We start from the raw sequence: 24,535 nt of genomic DNA, 5'->3' as shown, positions 1-24,535 counted from the left end.
AATCTTTATATAACTTAATCCTTTAATATTAAAATATTATAATGTTGTGTAATAGAACCATGAATACTCTTAAACCGTTTTATAGCCATCACATGCCCATTGAAAATGAAAAATTACGCGGATTCAAAATTTTACCACATTTTCAAGTAGGGCAGAAAAACGGTGGAGGAGAAAAAAGAGTAATTAAGTACCTGCCATCAATTTTTTGAGTTCAGCAGTGATGCGAACATCACTTATAAGTTTACATCACTCTACTCAAATCTTGAAAAGGATATCAAACTTTGTGATGAAGTTCTTAGCAGAGAAGCATCGCAATAAAAGCAAAGGTGGCCATATTTAATTAAATAAATTTCTGTTTATTTTTTGTTGTTGGGAGAGCAAGGAATTGAAATGATTGGTCATGGAATAAAGAAGCGTAGGTATCAAGACTAAAATAATAAACCACAAATAACAGTTAAAATTAGTTTGTCAACAAATAATTTTCCTTTTGGATTATTATTATATATAACCTCTAGAATCTTCTTTTCTCATCTGTTACATATCATATATTCGTCCACATGATAGATAATAAGATAACAAATATATATATCCTTCACCTTAACAGCACAACATAGTTTTCTATGCGTTTTGTATTTTCCAACTATAACTTGTGAGCTAAGTAGTAAAGTCAGTCAATGACTTTTTTGCATTATAAATTCCTTTCCACAGCACAACACAACACAACATAAACACCGAGCTTTCTTCGTTTTCCTTGGTTAGTAGCTGCTTCACCACCTTTCCTTCCCATCTTCCTATCTTTGTTACAAACTACTACAATGGATGTTATAGGATTCGGTTTTCGTCCCACGGAAGAAGAACTTGTGGACTATTACCTCAGACATAGGTTGCTCGGTAATGATCCACAAGGCCATGTCATCCTCGACATTGACCTTTGTCAAGTGGAACCTTGGGACGTGCCAAGTAATAATATAAACGTTTAACACTCCATGCATCTTCATGCAACCATCCTTTCTTCTTTATCTTCCTCTTATCTTTTCTTCACTGTTATTTGTTTTTCTTTTCTTGTTTGAAAACAGTGTATTTCGAGGAATCAGATGCACAATTCGATTTCCCAGAATGGTTTTTCTTTAGTCCTGTTGATTTCAAGTATCCAAACAGTAAAAGGATTAACCGGACAACCAAGTGTGGCTTCTGGAAACCCACCGGAAAAGATCGTGAGATTAGAAGCTCCGACTCCAACACTCTCATTGCCACAAAGAAGACTCTTGTTTACTACAAAGGTCGCGTTTCACGTGGTCAGAAATCCAACTGGGTTATTCACGAATACCATGCTGTCACCTTTCACCAAAGCCAGGTTGGTTCACGTTTTGGAGAATTTTAACACTCATTGCAAATTATCCTTCTTCATTTTTCTTCACTCTTCTATAGCCTTTGACATATATCAATATATAGTTTAGGTTTTAGCATTTATAACAAGTTTGAGCATTTTGCAGAGGACTTTTGTTTTGTGTCGTCTGATGAAGAAACCTGGGGGAACAACTGAAGGTGGGGGTGATGAAGGGGAGAGCAGTAGAATCATGGTTTTTGACTATCAGAATCACTCCATAGGAACCACCTTTCAGCAAGACCAGACGTCTTTTCCAAACCCCTCATTTTACGATGCCTATTTTAGAAATGAATCTAACATTGAGCACAATTCATATGAAAATACCAGGAACAGGAATTCGTGAATTCTTTTCTTGTTCAGGACAATTATGTTAACAATGAAGAAAGTACAAATACCTACTTCAATACTTTCACCCAATCGAAGTCATTGAGAAAGGTATATGATACAGATGCCGAGGCCGTCTCTCAACAGGTAAACATATGTTGTCCAAATTTTTCCAATCATACAGTGAGCATCTCCATCTGTTTCTGAACTGTCCTATTACTTTAGATTTGATTTCTTTGATTTGAACACTTTGAATTCATCTGTCTATTTTCTTGTGAAATCATTGCAGGGTGATAATACTATGAATATTTCCACAGTGTGTAGTAAATATCCCAACTCAGACGAATACCATTCATCAAAAGAGTTTGATTCCGAATTATCAAACGTTGATGTCCATGAAGGTGTATGTATGTCATCTCCTATCCATGAAAAAAAACAAGAGAAAAAGAAGAAAAAGAAGAGCAAGTTTTCTTTCTTCTGATCATCACAGAGGAAGGTTTCAAACAATGCAGTATTCCATGTAGAGGTGAGAAAATCAAGCAGCTTCATTAGAAAAATGAAGATTACTTTCTTGACGAATGAGGCGGGTGCTTCACTTGAACTGATTTTCACTTTAACATATTATTGATATACCATGCTGCATGTGTTGCATTCTGTAGGCTCAGAAGAATTTTCTCATTGTGAATCGGAAGAAGAATAGTTGAAGAGATAACTTGAAACCAGAAGCCATCAATCTTATGATAACAATAGAAAAGGTTCTTTCATCTATATGGAGACAACTTCATGAAGACAACGTAGTTTTAAGGGTTTTTATGTGTGTATTATCCGTTAGTTTGGAAGTATTATCACTTTAAGTAGATGTAGTATATGTTTTTTAGTGTGACAACGTGGAAAACTCTGTTTTAAGAGTTTCATCCTTGTAAGATTGGTAAGACATGTATTTTGCATTGATGCATGCTCACTGCATCTTTCTTATTATAATAAAATATGTGTGCACATTTGTTGCCTTTTATAAGTCATTAATTTTCTGATTGCAATCTTAATATCTTTGTAATAAAATATGATACAAACCCCTGTAGTTGTTGTCTAAGATGACAATAGCACTATTGTGCTTCAAAGATTTTTTTATCACCAAATTAGTATTTCAAAAACATATAATCGTTATCATAATCATCTACTTGGTTTCTTAAAATCAATGTTCAGTGGTCTCTCTCGTCTTGCTCAATTAATTGAGGTATGAAAAAGCGTGGGAGAGAAAAGAATAATTGAGGTGATGACAAGAATCATTAGAGTTCACTATTTTTACTTGAAGTTAGCACGTGACTCTTCTAAATTGTTAAAAAGTATATCAAACTTTGGAGTCATGTTCATGATTAGTAGTGAGGAGCATAACAAACCTCCAAAATAAAGCAAAAGATGCGTCGAAATTCACTACCAATAGTCTTGAAAGAACATTGAAATGGTGGGCCATGGAAGAACAAACTTGGGGACCAAGGCTTACATAAGAAACCACGAATCACAGTATATCAGTACAATGCAGTCACTGCATTTGCTACTGTATCTATATCTTGAAAAACAAAAATTGCATGAATATTTGTGAATTTAGATTTAGAATCACGATAGCATTTCATATGTTTAGTTTTTATATACTGATTTTTTTTTTTGTAAAATAACCTGCGAATAAGATCTATTAGAGCTACTTAATCACAGTTAACATATGTAACAAATGTGATCTAATTTAAATTACATATGTTGATTATTTTTAGTTATATTACAAACCTTTTATAAAAGTTTGAAAGTATATGCGTCAAACTCTAATCATGAAAGAGTTTTTTTCTACTTGTGCATTATTATAATATCTTTTCCAGAGATAACTTCTTGAGTAAGGAGTCAAGTCAGTGAATGTGGGATGATAAATTCAGTTCAAGAACACAAACACAAACACAAACAATGAAACCATTGAAGTCATGTGTTCACCAAAACCAACGGAGATTGTGGGATACGGTTTTCGTCCCACAGATGAAGAACTTGTCGACTTTTACCTCAAACACAAGTTGCTCGGTGATGATCCCCGTGTCCACGTCTTGACTCACATAGATCTCTGCGATGTGGAACCTTGGGAAGTACCAGGTAATAATCGAAAACCAAATGAAATCAACACTGTCCTTTTCCTTGCTCTGATCTTTGCTTCAACTTTTATTGTTTCAAACAGCGTTGTTAGCAAAATCAGAAGTACAATTCAAAGACCCAGAATGGTTTTTCTTCAGTCCTGTTGATTTCAAGTATTCAAATAGTAAAAGGGTTAATAGAAGAACCAAGTGTGGGTTCTGGAAACCCACTGGAAAAGACCGTGATGTTAGAACCTGGGACACCAACACTGTAATAGGAACTAAGAAGACTCTTGTTTTCCATAATGGCTCAGCTTCCAAAGGTGTCAAGGCCAACTGGGTTATTCACGAATATCATGCTCTTAACTTTCATCAAAGCCAGGTTCGTATTTCCTTTTCTTTTTAAAGAAATTTTTAACTCTGCTGGGAAATAATCTTTGTACTAAACTATAGTGTGTAGTAGGAGTGTAAATTAGCCGAACCAAGCTCTGAGTATTTGAAGCCTCTGTTTGATGAATTTTAAAATATCTGATGTGATTTATGTGCTTTAATCTTGACCGCGATGAAAATCTTGACCAGTTATAAGACCAGTTTACTGTATATAAGTAGTACATATCTTATTGATTGATTTTGTAAGAATGATTTAGATTTAATGTTCACTTGTTAACGATTTTTATTAATTAGTTTATGGCCGAAGCTTTAGGAGAATCTCTATGTGACATGCTGGATGTGTTTAATTGAGTCTTTCTATCTAAGAACACTCAAAATTCATCATTAATTTTCTTCCAAGACAGTAAAATTCTTCTGCATACGTCTGCATAATTTTCTTGCCTTTTACTTTTTGTGAACTGTGATGAAATGAATTCGGGCTCCAATTTTTGCAGAAGGCTTTTGTTTTATGCCGGTTGATAAAGAAACCTGGGAAAATAACTGAAGGAAAAACTGATGCAGTGATATGTGATGAAGTTGAATCCAGTATAAACCTGGTTTCTGACTATGAAAATCAGACAAGAACAGAAAGAGTTCCATCTGTAAGCTGAAGCATTTTTGATGAACATATATATACACTGTGTCATGCGAAAAATGCAGAGACTTGATACTTGTTTTGTGATTACGTTTACATTTCAGGGAGGTATGTTTACCGGGGTGGAAACAATCTGTGAGGCAACAGATCAAACAGACAAAGGCATCTCGCCAATTGAAGCTTCAATAATTGATGTTGAGCAGTATGAAACATCTTCTCTAAACTCTTCATCAATCAATGCCTATTTTAAAAATGAAAACAATAATACTAAAATTTCATTCAAAAGTATGCAGAATGCATATGACAATATCCAAATTCTAAATGAAAATAATCAAATTTCAAGTCCAAATTTAAAAACTTCATTGAGAAATTTTCATACACCTTCTGAGAGTACATGGATCCCATATGAAATGACTGATATTTCACAAATTCCATTTAAAAGTATCCAGAATTCATATGAAATTAGCCAAATTTCATATGAAATTTTGCAAACTCTATTGAAAAGTATCGGGAATTCAAATGAAATTAGTCAAATTCCATTTGACAATACCCAGATTTCACATGAAAAATTTCAGACTTCATGTGAAAATAACCAGATTCCATTTCAAATTACTCAGAATCCATGTGAAATTACCCACACTTCATTTGAAGTTACCCAGATTCCGAATGAAGATTCGCAAGCTCCATTTAAAATTATCGAGACTCCATTTGAAAATAACTCAATTACATTTAAAACTACCCAAATTCCATATAAAAATTCACAGATAACATCTGAAACTGTACAACATTCATTTGAAACTACGCAAACTCCTTTTGAAACTATACCGAAAGAGGAGTTGCCGAATTCTCATGAGAGTTTAACAATTGATGAAGAAAACATGTTCGGTTTTCTTAATTGCTTCACTCAATCAGAGTCATTGAAAAGAGCATACTACGAAAGCACATGTACAGATGAAGAAGTCGTCCCTAATCAGGTAAATATTTATTTTGCAAAGTCCAAATGATATTGATGATGAGTGTATCTCCCTTCTTTTCTGAACTTTCATGGTTTAGTAAGTTAAAATTGCATTGTGCATTATGGTGATTTGAACTTTTGTCAGATTTCTCACAGTGTATAGAGATCTTCTCCTACATAGACCATAGGACTTGAGAACTACACTTTTTCTTGAGTTTGTGAAATTGTTATATTTGTTTGAGTACTTCAAGAACTGAATTCATCTGTTTATTTTCTTTCAAAACCATTGCAGGATGCTAATATTGAGGATATTCCAACTATGAGTACTGAATATCTTATTTCAGACAAATACCATTCATTAAAATGGTTTAAAACATCATATGATATTGGACATGGTGACACATGTCTTCTATCTTCTAACCAAGAACCAAATCAAGAAAGTATATGGCAAGATGATTTCTGGGGGAGTGGAGACATCATGTTATGACTCTACAACAAATAAACATTTTGGAGATCAATAGTATTGAAATATCTAATTTTCCTTGCCCTTAAAAGGTCATGGGAAGATCAAAATCCGACAAGATCAAAACATCATGATATTGGACATGGTGAAACATGTCTTGTATTTTCTAACCAAGAACCAAGTCAAGAGAATCAAGAAAGTATATTTCAAGATGATTGCTGAGGAGCGGAGACATCATGTTATGACTCTACAACAAATCAACCTTTTGGAGATCAATAGTGTTGAAATATCTAATTTTCCTTGACCTTAAAAGGTCATGGGAAGATCAAAATCAGAAAAGAACAGACAACTTCATATGATGAGAACTAAGAACTTAGTTCCATTAATGGATTAGTGGTACTTAATTATAGGAGTATATGTTATTAGAAGTAACTTACTCTGTAATCGCCACTTTATTACAAATTGTAAAATGACAATAATGCATCAAAATTTAGAAGTATATGTGATATCAAATCTATTAGAAAGTATTGGAAACTGCATGATGGAGTTGTGTATATTTAAGATAGTAGATTGTGTAAGTATGAAGTTTGTGTGGTTATTTTCTATTCAATGGTTAAGAACACATCAGAGGGGTCAAGCTGATAAAAGTTTATGCAGGGTCTCTGCATACTCCTTTGAGCATGTAAATGCATGTTTGTGAATGGTGTACACATATTTGAAGCAAATCTTAACTCTAACTTGCAAATGATAAGCCTTTTTGTCCATGTTATATGTTTTGTTGGCACAGAATTAAGAACGAAAAATACTGGAGTCAAACAAGAGCAGAAAAAAAGTGCGAGAAAGATTGGGGTGAGAGAGGCTCGAACTCTCGACCTCAGGATAACTCAACGAAGCTATGAGACCTACGCGCTAGCCAACTGCGCCACCACCCCTTGATGATTCTTCCGATTTTTTGTTCAAAATAATCAATAATTTTTTTTGTAAAAACTAAAAACAAAATTAACATAAAATTATTGGGGTGAGAGAGGCTCGAACTCTCGACCTCAGGATCACTCAACAAAGCTATGAGACCTACGCGCTAGCCAACTGCGCCACCACCCCGTGTTGTTCATAGGATATTAAATGTTTTAATATATATTATCTATTATTCAATTGTAGCTATAAAATGTTGAACCAGTTAACATAAATTGATTCGGTTTAAGTTTACATTTAATAATCTCATTTATCATAATACATATGTTTAATTAATGGTGCGTTAGTTTTACGATATATTAAGATAAAAACCAAATCAGTTACCAGGGTTCTTAAATTTAAGTCAAACTAATTAAGAACTTTACTTTAATTCTTCAAATGTGTCGCACAATCCAATGCATTCATTCTGCTTTTTTCTTCAGTAAATTTATTTACTTCTAAAACACCATTCATAAAGACTAATATCAAAGGTGTGCATTACAACAAGAGAATTTTATTTTTTTGAAGTACCCTTTCATAACAAGGGAAATTTGACACTATAACTTCAACCCCCACCCTCATAAACTTGAGCATTCAAAATTTACCTTCTAGTTTGAGATTTTCAATTTCAGTTTTGGATTATGTAATATAGAAATTTTATAAAATAGAAAAAAAAGTCGTATAATTTAGAATTTAAAATTTTAATTTTGGAATGTAAAATTTGTATTACAAAATTGTGTATTCCAAATTGTATATTTTGGAATACAAAATAAGAAAAATTACATTTTGGATGGTCCATTTCGCAATACAAATAAAAATATATATTTCAAATTAATTCATAATATATCTTTTAATAAGATAATACATGGAGAGGTACTTTTAATATTTCTCACACCTTATGAAGGGTGTAAGAAGAAAATGTGTAAAAAAGGTTGTCACGAAAGAGAGGTACCGAATTGATTCACCAACAAATAGGAAAATTGCTTTTTCCACCCATCTTTTCTTCCTACATCTCCGTGAGGGTGTAGGAAAAGCCTGATATGTCCATACCTGAATTGTGAAATTTGAAAGCATATTTAGAGTTACACTTACTAAATTCATTAATATGTTTTTCAAAATTTTCGAATTAATCCAGAAATATATTTTAAAATGTACTAATTTTTTTACTATTGGTAAATAAACGGTTATAATATAGTATGATAATTTTTTTACTATTTAATTAATGACTTCCTTTTTATCATGTTTTATTTTATAGTGTTAAGTATCTATTTATTTTGTTACTAACTTGTTTATAATAAAACATAAATATTTTTAACAAGATTTGTTCTAGTAACATCTTTCCGTCTATAGATTTAAATAAGACTTTAAAGAATCCCCCTAATTTTATATAAATTAGTGTTGATGTAAATCAATTTTCTTTAAAGACTTTAAATAAAATTATTTTTTTAAAATTACTTCAATACTAAATATAAATAAAAACATAGATTTATAATAAAATTTTAAATAATTTTCAACTTTCTAATATTTTCCACCGATAATTTAACTATTACTTTATTATAAAATTTATAATCAATCTTTATCAAACTTTTTAATATCTAAATTTTTTCTTCCATTAAGCTTTTCACAGATATCAAATTATATTTTTCAAAATTGCAATTTGTATTTTTTATTCAAATTTGATTTACTTAAGGTAATGAATGTTATAGATATTCATATAGATATGTAGATACAACGATACTTACTTTTACAAGTATAATAATAGAAGCATTTATAACATAACCGTTGTATGGATATAATAGCATAAAGTTAATTTAACATATTTAAATTAAAAAAATTTTAGCTACTAGCCTATATATATACACGCTAGTAGCTAAAAATAATTCATTTATTTTATTGAAAATATTATTTATCAATTATAAATCGATAATAAAATTAAAAAGACATAAATCTATAATCTAATTCTAAATATTCATTTTAATTTTTCAATATTTTCCTAACCAATAACTTTATGAATAAGATAACTATATATGAAAATAAAAATTACAAATGACTAATCGTAAGTATGTATAAATATAACTGCCACAATAATCGTACTTACACTCTTAATAAACAAATAATTGAAATACTTACATCCTATATGCATCCTGAAATATATTATTTATGTCCACTATCCTGAAATATGTGTTTTATATCATTATGAAATTTATCATATATGTTAATGGACAGAAGAATAAGTTTATTACTCAATAAAAAAAACAAGATTAATTGCTTTTATATAATACAGTACTTTTGTACATTGCAAAAAGTGATCACTTCACCCTAATTGACAAAGGATTGTTAATCCTTTTTTTTTTTAATAAAATTAAAACATTTTTAACAAAATAACTAATAATTGATAGAAAAATACCAATCATTATTTTCTCAAATAAAACAAGTGATGAAATTTGAAACACAGCTCTTTGAAAACTAAATTCCAGCTAATAATTTCCTACAAAGAAAAAAAATATATACCCTTTGATTTCTTTGTTTTAATGAAATAATTTTTTTTATTCTCTGTGATAAATAAATGGTACATTGCATTATGGTAGCTCATTCAATACCTTTTCTGCAAAATTGTGGCTACCATTCATTCTCGGTCCCCTCATATAAAACCACGTACTTCCTTCAAGTCAACCATGCATTGCATTGCATTGCATCATCAAATCTTATCACATAAAAAAAACCTCTACAACACTGCAAATTTCTCATTAATTGTACAATAACTTTAAATGCATTTTCACTATTATCAGTTTCCTCATTCACATTTTACCTTGTTATTGATTTTCCCACCACCCAAAAGTTGCAGTGGCACCCCGAGACAAGAATAACACATTTGGATCAGAGTTCTCGAACGCAATGCTTATGAGAAATTGAAAAGTTGTGTATAGAGGGTTCTAAATTTTGCTTTTCCATAATTTTGTTCTCTCTGCCGTACAATTTTTTTGCTTCCAAAACATTGCTCTGTCTCATCAACCATTAGTGCATTACCTAACTAGAAAACGTCATTTATACAATTTCCACATGCACCTGTTCCATATATAATAGTACTAATTGTAAAAAATATATATATAAAATCCACACACACATACACATGCACTGCAACCGAGAGCCATGAGTCTGAGACCACATCCCAAAGTAACAACATGGGTGCCACTAAAGAAACTTCGTACACATTACATTCTCTTGTTCCTTTCAAATTTGGTGCAATAAAACGAAAACAGACAAAAGGAAAGAACAAGACATGTGGAGGCTAGCTAGCAAACCCTTCTCACACATATACTTGTAATGTAATAGCTTCAAACTTTCTACCTTTCCCCTTTAGCTTACGTTTTCAGAAAGCAGCCATTGTTGACTATCAGATTCTTTCAAACTGGAAGTCACGACACTTCTTATGCCTTTGTCCAAACACGTTTTAGAAATTTTCTATAAAAACTTTCACAATCTGTGTTATGTTATGTTGTGTTGTGTTGTGTTGCCACTGTTACATGTGAGCGAAGAAAAAAGAAAAACCTAACTCAAACAAAAACCATGTTGATGAAAAAGGTCGATTATTTTTACATTGGAAAGTAAGGGAAAGGGAGAAGAAAGATGATTTGGTTTGGTTTGGTTTATTTTGTTCTCTCTCTGGTCCTCTCTATCTTCTTTTTTGGGGTGCATGGTCCTCAATCGAAATCAATGTGCATGCATCTGATCTGTTAACTTATCATCTCGGGAAACATAGAAAGCCCCAGCAAAAACTTATACCCAAAGGATCTGTCACTTTTTCGGGTTCACTTCGTCCTGGTCACTCCCATGATCTTCCCCTTCACTCTCTCTCTCTGGTCCTGCACCACCACCACCATCTTCTTTCAAACACAAAAAGATTTCCTCAAGATTTTTCCCTTTTCCTATGATGCCTTTGTCCTTAGGTTATTAATTCATGATTACAGATCAGTGTTAATCATAGCTTGTTAATATCTTCATCACAGTTTGTTAATAAATTTGGTCCAAATGAATTTATTTGATTATTATATAAAGTTGGTGGTAGCTTTAAAAGTACTTGCATAAATCTTCTTTAGTTTTAGGGCTTTGAAAGTTACTGTAACAAGCATCAGCATTAGAATCAGACGGTGTGTATATATATATATATATATATATCCAAAAGAAAATCTAGCCCTAAAGTTGATCTTGCGAATAATTATTGAAAAAGATATACATTAAACCAACGAGTCTCACTTTCATAGAAAGGACTAAGAAATCCTTGACTGAAAAAATAAAAGAAAATAAAGATTCCTTTTTCCAGCTTGAAACTGATAAAAATGAAAACACGAATAGTTGTGTTGTTTAGAATATAGAAGAGTGGGAAAAAAACAAAAGAAGTTGTGTAGATGTGTATTTGAAGTGGTCCATTGAGGTTTGAGTACAATTACAATGATTTGGATTGATCACTGGTGTGCACTGCATGCGTCCAATGATCCGATTTACAGTTAATAAATGGAAGGCCACGCCATGGGAGGTAAAAGGTGAAGAACTTCTGCTGACTTTACGGTACAATCTACTTTATGATCATCGTCGTAAATATTATTAATAATGCAACCTCACACCTTCCTCTTAATTACCCTATATACACCCTACTTTTCTAGGGTGGGGCACCTTTCATTTCATTTCATTTTCAGTTTCATTTCAGATCTTCTTCACCTTCTCCTTCTCCCGATGCAAACCCATTACCACTTTCAATGGGGTAATGCTTCTTTCACCATTTGCCTCTAATAGAATTTTTCTCATCCAATAACCTAATTAGTTTTTCTCAACAAGATTGCGACTTCTCATCCCTTCTCTCCATTTTTTCATATATGCTTTCAGCTTGTCTTTTTTATCTCTGGGTTATACTATATTTTTAGTTGTTCTCTATGAAAAAGTGTTAAAACCGCTTAAAAGACGATAAGTTATGTTATGAATAAAAAAAAGTTATTAAAATTTAATAGTCAAAAATATTATTGTCCATTCTTTATAAAATTCATATATAATTAATAACAGATCTCTTATGTAACAATAAACTAATTCTCTATTTGTTTTATCTAACATTAATTCAAACTTTATATTATATAATATATAATATATAATATATAATATATAATATAATACATAATGAGATCTAAAACTAGTCCTACATATATAATATATAATGACAATCCAAAATGAAATTTTGTCAGTAATTTATGTATGAACTCTTTTTTTTTTTCTAGTTAGTTCTAGAAACAACTAAAATTCAAATGTTATATTTACCCGACTCTAACATTTTTGGTAAGGTTAAATAATCTTATATTTATTTATTTATTTATTACTATGCACATAATTATTAAGATTCTTTTATTAGAAATATCGGCCTGTCAATAGTTTTTTTTTTTAACCTATTCACACTTTTACGTGTTGATTTTCAGTCTATGTTGGATAATCATAGATTTTTTTTTTCTTGAAAAAGGTTTATATATATAATCCTTGTTTTGCGGATCAAATTTTAAATTTTATCTCAAGCATAGAGGAAATCATTGACTTTGATTCTGTATTTCTTAAATACCCCAATTCTAGTTTCAAAAGTTAATTCCATTAACTTAAAGTGTTGACTGTTTAACAGTTCTCATAATTAACTAAATCTCAAACCACTCTTTGCCGCCTAAGTTTTTTGTTTTCATTAAGGTGGTATGTATGATTGATGTGGAAAATTGATAAAATGGTCAGCACTTGTTTTTGAAATTAAATTCGAAAGACTATATTTGTAGATAGTTCAATGAATTTTATTTTATTTTAAAATACAAATGTTTCAATATAACTATACAATCTTTAAGAACATGTAAGTAAAATACAACTTTTTTTATCAGAAAAACAAATATATTGAAAATAAAATATTGCTATTATTTATATTTAAACCTAACAAAATGATCACCATAACATAAAAATAATAATAAAAAATAATGAGACTAAAGTTTTACAACAATCTGCATTTACTAAAAATAATTATCCAAAATTCATATTATATATATATATATATATATATATATATATATATATATATATATATATATATATATATATATATATATTAACATAGTCAATTTAGGGATAAAAATTGTCCGTTTCTAATAAGAAAATCTTTTGGAGACGGACACTTTATTTATCTTTAAGAACTTTATCTATCTCTTTATATCCTAAGCACCTTTTACTATTTTAATTTTGACTATTTTGAGGATTAATTTGATTTTTGTTACTTGAAAAGGATGTTTACTTTCTATAAAAAAGAGAAAGAGATTTTCATGAAAGCTTATAATAAATCAGTAAATTTTAATACACAACATTTTCAAATGTAAATCATGTTACATGAGTACATATTTGATTAATTCTCGTTAGTCTACAAATTATTTTTTATTTTTGACATTTAAACATGAAATCAAAGAGATGCTAAATTGAGGAAAAATACATTCATTGTTTTCATATTTTAGTTTCTTGGGCATGTATTACCTTGGATATATATATATATATATATATATATATATATATATATATATATATATATATATATATATAATATAATATAATATAATTATCTACTTTTAGTGTTTACAGACCATTCTTTATTTCTGGTTAAAATAGATTTTTTTTTAAAACTCCCATCTCAAGCTAGACACTTAGATACTATTTTTTATTTTTTTCCCAGAGAACTGACATATATGATGAAACTTACTTTAAGTTAAAACAAAATTTTGGGGTAATGCCAAAACTTTAAATTTCGGTCTATGATTAGAAACATATATAATATAATTTCTATGACTTTAAGATGACATTTCATATTAAAAAAAAAACAAATTAAACCAATTTTCTTGCTCATATAGCTGAGTTAATAATGTATGCATTCAAATCAAAGCTATTCACTTCTGCTATTCTCGTAGTGCAGATGGTAAAAAAATACACATATATGTAATTCTTCAATTTCTTTTTATCATTATATATATACATCAATTTAAAATTATTTTTATCAAGCAAATTTTGCTAATTAACGATTATATTTTTTGAACTAAGAACACACACAAAAAAAAAAAAAAAAATCAAAGCAATATTCATGCAATAAACATCATAGATTTAAGTAATTTATGCAAAAACTACCTTTAGTGTAAGATGTGTTAAAATTTACTTCACGTATATATTAATATATAATTTTGTAATCAAATTTAGCTGTTCTTAGCGCATATATATATATATATATATATATATATATATATATATATATATATATATATATATATATATATATATATATATATATATATATTATTAATTTCACATTATTAGTTACACTATTGATAAATTTTATTAAAACAACTTTGTTTATAAATATCTTTTAAATAGATGACATAAGAAAATAACCAAACTTATGGAAAATTAAAACTATTTATGATTAGTGACAGAGAACTTATATGATTTATATATGATTTTAGGTTTAATTATTGCTATATATAATTGTGCATGTGTTAAATTAAAGGAAAAAAAAGAAGATCATATTTAGTTAAGAAAAAAAACTTTCAGATGAAATGTTATATATTTTGTTGCTATTGTTAACAACAGAAATGTATGAATAATCACAACAGCCTTAATCATTTTACCATGTTGCTTTGGAATTTGGATTCCAAAAAAATAAATATTCAGCCTCTCCAAATATTCACACGCTTAAATCTCAAGCTCTAACATTTTTAAGGATTCATTATACATTATTTTATTCCTGAAATATTAATCAGTTTCATAGAAGATGTATGAAGAAACCAATTTTCAACTTTGAATAGGGTGTTGTTTTCTTTTTTTTTTCTTTTTTAAACAGTCAGGACATATTCATTGCAGCATCATATTTAAGATTATTATATGTTTAAAATATGGATCTTATTCTTAATTGAAATAATACTGGCATAATATAAAATTTAAGACAACTAAATTTAAATCACACTTTATCATAAGAATAAAATAATATATTTTTATCATAAAAACCTATTATCTTTCTTTCACCTACTAAATAGTACAGTAATTAAAATAAGTTTTCTAACACTTGTACATTAAAGTAAAAATTGAAAAAAAAAATTCAAAAGTAATTTGGTAGAGTAAAACTTTGACCTAATCAAATGACTTTCAATGAAAAAAATGGTCTTAATAAAGTATAATTATTAGAGGGATGAAAGATAAATATGTGAATGTGACTTTAGCTAATATTAACAGTGTTGAGATTATCAGGTAAAACTTAAAAAATAATTGTAAATGTATTTGGTCAAATAAAAAAAATTCTTAAAATTATGTACTTTTAATGGTTTGCAATGTATTTAAGATGACCTTTTTTTAATAAAAAAATATATAATAATTTTAACAGGACTCAAGAAAAAAAAATGTAAAAGGTTATATATAGTAAAAGGTAAGACTAGTTATACTAAACATTAAGAAATAATTATTTCTTGTGTTATGTTTTAGAATTAACTTTTGAAAGGCACAGAAAATACCATTATTAAGCACAAATAAGTATGCTTCTATTGCATGAAACTTTCATACTACAGGAGTAGCATGTGAAGAAATTTAATGGTTTTGAAGTTTTACTTTTAAACCAACAAAACTGGTCCAAGTATTCTTAAATTTACTACACTTACATCACATTTATCTGTCACTGCAAATTTATTTTCCCATCTATACCTGATTTTATGCAATAACTGCATTAATAATAAAATGATATAAATAATAAATTAATGGAAGTACTTTATTTAATGTAAGTATTGTAACAATGTACTAAAAATTAATAATGCATGACCAGAAACTCAACTAATACATTATGTATGTTGATATAGTGCATGACATTCCAAATTGTTCATATTTATATATAAGAGAGTGAATGAAGCCACCCTTATAACAGCCAACTATGCTCAGTAAAATTTAAATACAGGGAGCCAGATTATTAATTTACCATTAATGTGAAGGTGATTTTGCCTTCTGTTTTTTCAATCCCACACCCTTCAATACTTTATTTTATTCAACATGTATAATTTCATTGAAATAAATACCTATCACAAGTTCAGTATAACATCTAAATTACTTCCTAACAACAGTGAGGTTAAATGACTAGAAAAGTGCACTTCCAAGTTTAAAACATGATGAACCACTAAATCAACCAGGAACAGGGAAATGATCATTATCTACATTAGTTTTTTATGATGATTATATGCATGCATATATGTTGATAACTTCTTGAGAGAGTTATCAAGCCAATATCTGTTTTTCTGCCAAATTGAACATTATATCATGTTTTTTGACTTAAACATTAGTGATTGAACACTTTTTGTGATCTAGCTGATATATATAAATTGTGTACTCAGAAAAACTGTACCTTGGTTAAATGTTTCTAAAATCTGACTGAAATGGTAGGTGTGAGAGTCCTTATATCATAAGATCTGATTTTAGTGATTTGGTGGAGCTTCTATCTTTCCTTCTGCATAAAATGCATAAGTGACAAACATTAACTTATTAACTAAAAGTGGATATAGAACTAATTACATTGACATTAATACTGCAGTATAACTGAGAAAGAGAAACATTAATTGCTTTATAACACATTGTATCTTGGGATGATGCAATTCCCAAAACAATGATAACCTTCACGTTGCTAAGAAACAATGTTCATACTATATCATTATATGATCAATATAAAGTCGTGGTTTTATGATTAAACAAGAAACCTAATCCTAGCTAGGGAATAATTAAGCCCTTGAATTTATGGATAACTTTAATCAACCTATGACTCTAGGAGGCTCTTAATTATTAACATAAGGTATATGTATTTCATGCATGTATATGTATGAAGCATATATAAAGCTCTTGAATCCCAAATCTTCCTTGGAAAATGAGATATGATTACAAAAGTCACCTGCATATTGTTACCTCATGACCAAAAAACTAATATATTAATATATGTTAGTGTCTTTCTTTCTTAATATCGTTTTATTTCCTTATCTAATAACTTGATGTCTGCAAGATCATAAGCAAAGATGACAACATAATACAATAATATATATCAAAGAAAAGAATAAAGATTTTTGATGTTTGATTTGCCTAGTTTTATATATCCTGAGTAACTTTTACTGATTTTTCTTGTTGGTTTTGGAAGCATTTGAAATGAAGTAGATCGTCCCAAAAAGGTTTCATTTCTAGTCTCTTTCAGTCTTTAAATTCCAGCAGTGACAAGGATTCTTCCAAGGCTTTTGATGGTTCATGGAAATTGACTTTACCCTAAAGGATCTGAGATACTCCTATATATATTTTAATAGAAAAGCATCACATTCAAGTCTGTGTAGCCAAAAGAAAGGTTCTGCTCCTATATATGTCTAGTCTCGCTTACTGTTCATCTTACTGTCCTATATGTGTTGCTTTTGCTTTCCCATTTCACACCACATTCCATTTGATATCTCCTTTTTATGCCTTCAACACTGTATTTTGCATTCAATGCCACTCTAATATTTTCAACCATCTATATACTACTGGTTTCTATGAGTCAATTACTCCAAATAAACTTGGACAAAATATATAAATAGTAAAATGAGAAGGCCTTGCATCATTTTGTAAACCTAGAGCAAAGTGCATCAATCTGCCCCATCAGTTCTTCACACACAACACAGGATGAATCAAAATGATGAGTTTTGTGTTTTCTTTTCCTGGCATATGTTTTATATCTGTCATATAATATGAAGTTTTCAGGCACACAAAATCAGAGAGAGAAGAAGATATAAGCTAATTATTTATCACCTGGATCGTCAAAGTAAAGCTCTTTGATTCACTGTCCAAAAGCCTTAGCTGTAATGTAATTATTACAATATCTGTGACAAATCCAAAAAATGTATATAATTAGTAACGAGTGAGTTTGATTTTCAACTGTCGACAGTAACAAGACTGTTACAAAGACTAATTAAGCATCACATATCACATGAGGAATCTAAATCCATAAAAGTCTAAAGGCTGCATATGTTAAATTAAGATAAGAATCATAGATGAAAGGCAAAACATTGAAATAAGCATCAGAATCAGGCTACTTACTCTTTAAGGCATGAGTAAATGGGGACAAACCACTCCAATTTTTTCATTTTCCCAATATCACTTTGTGTGCAGTGCTAATCCAGACAAGAAGGCGGCTGATGAATAGGAGAAGTTACAAAAGCATATCAGCAGAAAATACAAATAAAAAAAGGTATTAGTAAGTAGCAATGTGGAGGGATATAGAGGTAAAACAATAGAGGGAAGAGGGTTAGTAGTCATTGATAAATATAATGAATAAATTATTTATGGTAACTACAGCATAGTAAGTGGAAAAAGGTAATGAAATTGGATGAAGGGAGGAGGAATAATATCAGAAAAAATTACCCTTTTACAGCTGTACAACTTTCTGCACTTTATCTGCAAAGCTAAAATGCCTAACTAAGCAGCAGGAGCAGAAGCAGCAGTGTGTTGAACGACATCAACCCAACAAGGCTAACAGAAACATTAGAGGAAAGAAGAAAGCAACAAGCTTTTCTGTGTATCATTAAATGCAGTAAACGGAAAGAGAGAGAGAACAGTGTTGAAGCAATATTAAAATAGAAAGAGCAAAAATATATAAATATATATATATATATATATATATACTATAATATTATTAATAAATAATAATATAATATATATATATTTGTGTTGTATTATACACAATTGAAAAAGGTCTAAACGTAATTGATCTCCATATGGATTTCATTTCCCTCTTTAGGTTGTGAAACGATGGATATTCCATTTCTTCAGGGCCCAAATCCCAAGCTAATTAATTCATTGAGCAGTTCTAAACGTACTAAAGACTCCAAAACGTGCAAAAGCTAAAAACTAATTACTGATCAAAAGAAGAAGCAGAAGAACAAGAAAGTCTGGGAGCCTTTTCTTTCCTTTGTAGCTGATGAAAGAAACAAAAGAGAAAGGGAAAAAAAAAATTTAAAATATAATAAAAATGCTGCAAAAGAAAGTGTAGCTAGCCCAGGTGACTTTAGATCAAACTCGTATCTTCTTGATTATTTGTTTCTTGATCAATTTGTTTATCACTGCCGGTATTGCAAAGAAGGATCCAGATCAAAAAGCATTGAAGGTTGTTGTTGTTGTTCCCCTCTCTGATCCCCAAACCTTGCCGATGATGGTGATGAAAGTGAGTCTTCCCTCAAAAGCTGAAGAGGTGGTAGTGAAGAAGAGGGAGGTGAATTGGAATTAGCCATTGTCGCATGTGCCATTGAAGATGAGGACAATAAGCTGAAGCAGTTGGGGTCTTCTGATGTTGAAGAAGCACATTCCATATTCACCCCAAACAGCCTAAGTCTTTTCCCTGCAGTGCTAGGACTTGTGCTAGTACTAGAACCACCATGGTGGTGGTGGTGGAGATGATGGTGGTGGTGAGCAACCGGAACAGAATCAATGATTATAGGAGTATGAGAAGAAACATTCCCCCCCTCTTGTTGTTGTTGTTGTCTTGTGTTCAAGGTTTGGTGATCGGCGAATGGCATTGGTGGGGGGGTAGACCTGAGGTAATAGACGGAGCCAGATCCTGAACTACTCATGTCATGATAGTTGTAGTGATGAGTTCCATTTCCTCCAGCAGCAGCAGCAGCACCTTGCAATTGGTGATGAAAGGGATGGTGATGTTGATGATACATGGTGTTGTTGTAATTGAGGTGTTGGTTCAAATGGTCATGGTGGCGTGGTGGGTTGGGAGAGGGGAGGGAGTAGAATCTGCCAGTGGCACCCCATCTGATGAAGTGAGGCTGATTGGGAAGGAAGAAAGGTGTGAAAAGGGAGGCTGAAGGGTCAGGGCCATGATGGTGATGGTGATCGGGCCTTCTCCTCCAATCTATGTACAACCTATGCCTATACAACTCCCCTACACCTCGCTGGAAGGACACAATGTCACCGGCATCAAGCTTCTTCTCCTTCACAAAACGGCTCCAGCCTTTGGTCATCACATAGCTCTGGCTGCTGTTCCAATAGGAGTACCTGAACCTCCATAACTTACCATTCCTGTCCTCAAAATTTAGCAGCAGCCCCTTCTCATTGGCCGAGGAATCAAGAGGGAAATACTTCTCAGCGTGCTGCTTTGGTATCACCAACCGGTTCAGCTTACCCACATCACTCGGCGTCACAACTTTGTCAAACATGTGCTCCTTCTCAGAAGGCTGCTGCAGGTTGCTAACGTTAGCATCGGCAGAAGAACTAGCAGTTGCATGATGAGGAAACACAGAAGAAGCAGCACCACCTCCTGATCCCTGCAAATTCCCCTCATCCTTGCTGCCCCCCAGTGTCAAGTCCATGAAATCTAGCTGCTTCGTTGTGTGGTGGTGATGATGATTATGATGATTGGTGATGATGAAATTGGAAGCTGCTGCATCCTGGTGTTGGTGTAACAACCCTAACCCAGATGATGAATTGTGAGATTCAGTGGTCTCTGGAGACTGAAGATGATGATCATGATCATGAATATTCATCCCCAGCCATGGATTTTGTTGGTGAGGAATATTTATTACATGATGATGGTGATGAGGACGTGCAGCAGAAGTAGTAGAAGTATAATTTGATATTGAAGGAGCAGGAGATAAAGACAAAGAGGGAGAAGAAAAGGGGTAGTGGTGCTTACTGCTGCTTTCTTCTCTCGTCACGATTTCTTCTGCTGTTTCCTCTTCCTCCTCCTCCTCTCTGCTATCGGAATACCCTTTCACTTCTTGCATCAACTCCATAAAATTACACACTGACCCCACCTTCAATTCTGCTAATTACAGCCTCTGGATCTCACCAAATTAAACAATGTCACCAAATAATTGAAAAAATATGAAATCATAAAAGAAGACAACAAGAACAAGAAGAACAAGAGGAGAGAAGGAAGAGAAGGAAAAAGAAGTAAAGGAGAAAATAAAAAAAAATAAAAATGCAAAATTTAGAGTCTGGAAATTGACAAGATTATATATATATATATATATATATATATATATATATATATAAGAAATAAATATATAGTTGGAGAGCTAAGAAGATATTTGAGTAGGCAGATAGATATGTGAGGCTGTGAAGAAAACAAAGAAAAGCAGGTGGTTATTTAGTACTAGAAGAGAATTGTAAGAGTCGGTGCCTTCATATTTGACCATGAGGCATCAAACCCTAAAGAAAGAGAAGGCATGGAGGATTCAAAACGGGGTTATTGTTGACCTAAACAGCTGAAGAATATGTTAGAGAGATGGAGATGGGAAAGAGGGTGATGTGAGTTTTAGCTAACACAAGTGTGTAGTTACCTCAAAGGAAGCTTCTTTACAAGTAACAAAAAAGAACCAAAAATATTTGTTGCAACCCAGTTTTATTCTTAAACACATCAACAACAACAACAACAGAGAGAAAAAAAGAAAAAAAGAGAGAAGGGGAAAGAAAAGAGGGTTACTACACTTACGTGGGGGGCCCATGAATAATGTGCGTATTGGGGTCATGTGAGCAAGTAGTCATTTTCATGATATTTGGGATAACAATAATAATAATCTGTACAATATATGCTTCCGGTTCTACACTAAAAGGCCACTTGTTTCCAGAAGCAAAGACCTCCACTTTGTTAAATCTCATCCCTCCCCATTTTTTTTTTTTTAGTTTCTCAAAATTATTTAATGTGGAAAAGGGAAAGGATATCTATGACAAGTTGTTGTTACTAGACAGAAGAGAAGTAGAGGGAGATGCAACACAACACAATGCAGTGCCAACGGTGTAGTAGAGGAGAGAGAAACAGAGAGAGTGCACAGTGTTAGGTTGATTTGAGTTTCTCTTTTTTTTGACTTTTGGTGCCATTCATTGTGTGCTCTCTCTCTTCTGGTCCCTCCCACCTTCATACCCATAATTTTTTTCACAATTACAACACTGTCAAATGTATATGTTTCATAACAAAACATCAGTTTAACTTTTAATAATGTTTTTTTTTTCATGGTTTTTTTTTACCACTAAACATGAGAATCTAATAGCTCTTTCTTTTTTCCTTCATTCTCATTGAATTATCATTTCATTTTCTCAGCTACTGCCTCCTATGCAACCATAGATATGATTCCCTCTTCAATATTCCTCAACTGTATAAATTTAAGGGAAAAATAAATATATTCCAGACCAATAACTTCTTCTTCAAAACCTCCAACTCCCGAGCTCAGTCATAATTTAATGTCCCGGATCCCAAAAAACATGCCAAATATCACCTTTTAGTTCTTTCTGGCTTTTAATTATATTACTTCTTCCTTATTGTCATTATCATCACGTATGCATAATTTATTTTCCTTTCCAATTTCTTCTCTGCATAAACTTTTCCATATACATCCATTTTATTACTTCTTCACACCACCTCAACTTTCGTTCTTATAAATTCGCCTTTATTGTTGTAAGGGAAAGTGGTGAACCAAAACGAACCTACTTCTGTTATGTTATGAAATATACTCATGTAAGAAAAAGAAGACAACATTCTTTATTCAATTATTGTTTTTTTTTAACTGATAAAAAAAATACAATTTTCATGTCGTATTTTATGAGCTTATGAAATTTATATTTTTTCTAGGAAAGGGACTTTTTGATTTTTGTTAATGTTTAATTAATAATTCTACTAATTTTGAATATGACAGTCTATATAATAATTTAATTTAAAATAAATAAATACACACTATAAAAAAATCACTTTAGATGATAGCACAAAATTGTGATATAAATTATAAAATCTGCGGTCTAAATATTAGACCACAGTTTTGTAGGCGTGGTATATGTGAGTGTAGTTATAAATTATAAGTAACGGTTTTTAATATAACAATACTTTAAAATCATTGCTTAAATTCCTCATAACAGACATCATTTTTTTCAAATCGATTTTATATCTCGTCTATGTTTTTAGACCACATTTTTAATGATTTTGTCCATACAGTTTAAAACAATAGTTATATAATTATAGGTTTTCATGATATTTATACAATATTTATAAAAATGTTGTTTATTATATGTTTAGACCATATTTATTTAATCGTTATTTAATTTAGTATGGTTTAAACTCCAAAATGTTGTAGTGAAATTTTAAGATTAAAAAGTTTAATTTATATATTTGTATTTCAAATATTGTCGCATTTGGGGTGGTCTTTATTTTTAATTTTAGTATGAATATGCTTTGACAAAACAAGAAACATAATTCATTTGTGTTTCCCTAAACACTAATGATTGAAATATCAAAAACATGCACATGTGATGATATTTAATTAATAATAAGAAGTAGCAGGTAGCTACGAGATTGTACCCAACAATTAATTCTCAATTTTTTTTTTTCCTTTCTATTGTTGATCAAATTTTCTAAATAAGACAAATTTCAATAAGCAGCTTTTGAAAGTTAAAAATTTCCTTAAGAAGATAAATAACTGGTATTTTCTATAGACTTATTGAATATGGATAAAGTATTTAAGATAGGAAAATAACTACAAAGTTGAAACTGAACCAAGTTGAAGTGTGTAACAAATTAAAACAAGTTCACATAAAATATGCAATTAAACATAACCGATGATTTAGTTCTCCTGCACATGGTTGATCCTTTTTCTTCCGTACATATTCATCAATTCAATTACAGTATTAAACAGTGTTTTCAAAAACAAATCACTAACTCAACTCACTCATTTAAGGTTTATTTATTCAGTATTTTCAAATATAATAAGTAAATCTGGTGAAGTTTATGTCATTAAAATATGCTAATAATATGGAAACTATAATAACATGATTTTATGATTTTATAAATTTTTACAAAATTTTAAATGAAATATCTTATAATATTTGAGTCTAATTTCAAGAATACACAACATTATCCGGGAATAACAACACATTTAAATTTAAAATTTATAAAAAAAAGTAATTTGTTTTCATTTTTCATCTTTGTATGAAAAAAAAAATAAAAAATGTGCTGAAACACTTTTTCCTCAATTTGACTCGTTTTATTAATTTTAGATCTTGACTCTTTCACCAATTTTTCTACATGTTATTTTTATGATTTGTTTGAATCAAACACCACCATGATCAGTTTATTGATTTTCTACCTCGACCGACCAATCGATTCAATTTAATTTTCAGAACGGTATTCTTATATGCATATGGAAGCAAAATAAACGAAAAAATTAATTATTTCAGATTTAAGCTTAACATGTACTTCAATATTTGGAACATAGTGTTTAAATTTTCAATGAGAGATTATTTTGTT

At 30.7% G+C, this 24,535-nt stretch overlaps 3 protein-coding genes and 1 long non-coding RNA gene across 10 annotated transcripts; 2 read left to right on the top strand and 2 right to left on the bottom strand.

Annotated features, from left to right (window-relative positions):
- The first annotated feature begins 815 nt into the window (after nt 1-815).
- LOC114165635 (protein NTM1-like 9) lies at nt 816-2,718 on the top strand. The gene is made up of 3 exons (XM_028050210.1): nt 816-960; nt 1,077-1,354; nt 1,494-2,718. Exons 1-3 carry the CDS (start codon nt 816-818, stop codon nt 1,728-1,730), a joined length of 660 nt encoding a protein of 219 aa, XP_027906011.1. The 3' UTR covers nt 1,731-2,718.
- An 837-nt stretch (nt 2,719-3,555) lies between these two features.
- Nucleotides 3,556-6,976, top strand: LOC114167597 (NAC domain-containing protein 35-like). 3 transcript variants are annotated; one of them, XM_028052701.1, is made up of 6 exons: nt 3,564-3,841; nt 3,924-4,201; nt 4,704-4,850; nt 4,948-5,458; nt 5,543-5,817; nt 6,091-6,971. In XM_028052701.1, exons 1-6 carry the CDS (start codon nt 3,679-3,681, stop codon nt 6,283-6,285), a joined length of 1,569 nt encoding a protein of 522 aa, XP_027908502.1. In that variant the 5' UTR covers nt 3,564-3,678; the 3' UTR covers nt 6,286-6,971. The 3 variants fall into 3 exon arrangements, with proteins under 3 accessions (XP_027908501.1, XP_027908500.1, XP_027908502.1); XM_028052700.1 differs by having other exon boundaries at nt 3,556-3,841; nt 4,707-4,850; nt 4,948-5,817; nt 6,091-6,976; XM_028052699.1 differs by having other exon boundaries at nt 3,562-3,841; nt 4,948-5,817; nt 6,091-6,972.
- Nucleotides 6,977-15,733: 8,757 nt separating this feature from the next.
- Nucleotides 15,734-18,844, bottom strand: LOC114167569. Of its 2 annotated transcripts, XR_003600266.1 has the most exons (5): nt 18,661-18,844; nt 18,337-18,431; nt 18,049-18,119; nt 16,637-16,738; nt 15,734-15,965 (listed from the first exon to the last, which is right to left on the bottom strand). It is a non-coding gene; the product is annotated as an uncharacterized LOC114167569 (long non-coding RNA). The 2 variants fall into 2 exon arrangements; XR_003600265.1 differs by lacking the exon at nt 15,734-15,965 and having other exon boundaries at nt 15,977-16,738.
- A 330-nt stretch (nt 18,845-19,174) lies between these two features.
- Nucleotides 19,175-21,755, bottom strand: LOC114166081 (B3 domain-containing transcription factor NGA1-like). Of its 4 annotated transcripts, XM_028050737.1 has the most exons (3): nt 21,585-21,705; nt 20,936-21,080; nt 19,175-20,710 (listed from the first exon to the last, which is right to left on the bottom strand). In XM_028050737.1, exons 2-3 carry the CDS (start codon nt 21,033-21,035, stop codon nt 19,356-19,358), a joined length of 1,455 nt encoding a protein of 484 aa, XP_027906538.1. In that variant the 5' UTR covers nt 21,036-21,080; nt 21,585-21,705; the 3' UTR covers nt 19,175-19,355. The 4 variants fall into 4 exon arrangements, with proteins under 4 accessions (XP_027906538.1, XP_027906537.1, XP_027906536.1 ...); XM_028050736.1 differs by lacking the exon at nt 21,585-21,705 and adding an exon at nt 21,737-21,755 and having other exon boundaries at nt 19,175-21,080; XM_028050735.1 differs by having other exon boundaries at nt 19,175-21,080.
- Between the last annotated feature and the right edge of the window lie 2,780 nt (nt 21,756-24,535).

Source organism: Vigna unguiculata, chromosome 10, assembly GCF_004118075.2.
Source record: "Vigna unguiculata cultivar IT97K-499-35 chromosome 10, ASM411807v1, whole genome shotgun sequence".
Lineage (NCBI taxonomy): Eukaryota > Viridiplantae > Streptophyta > Magnoliopsida > Fabales > Fabaceae > Vigna > Vigna unguiculata.
The sequence above is the reverse complement of the archived record's forward strand: the minus strand, read 5'-3'. Positions and strand labels throughout refer to the sequence as shown.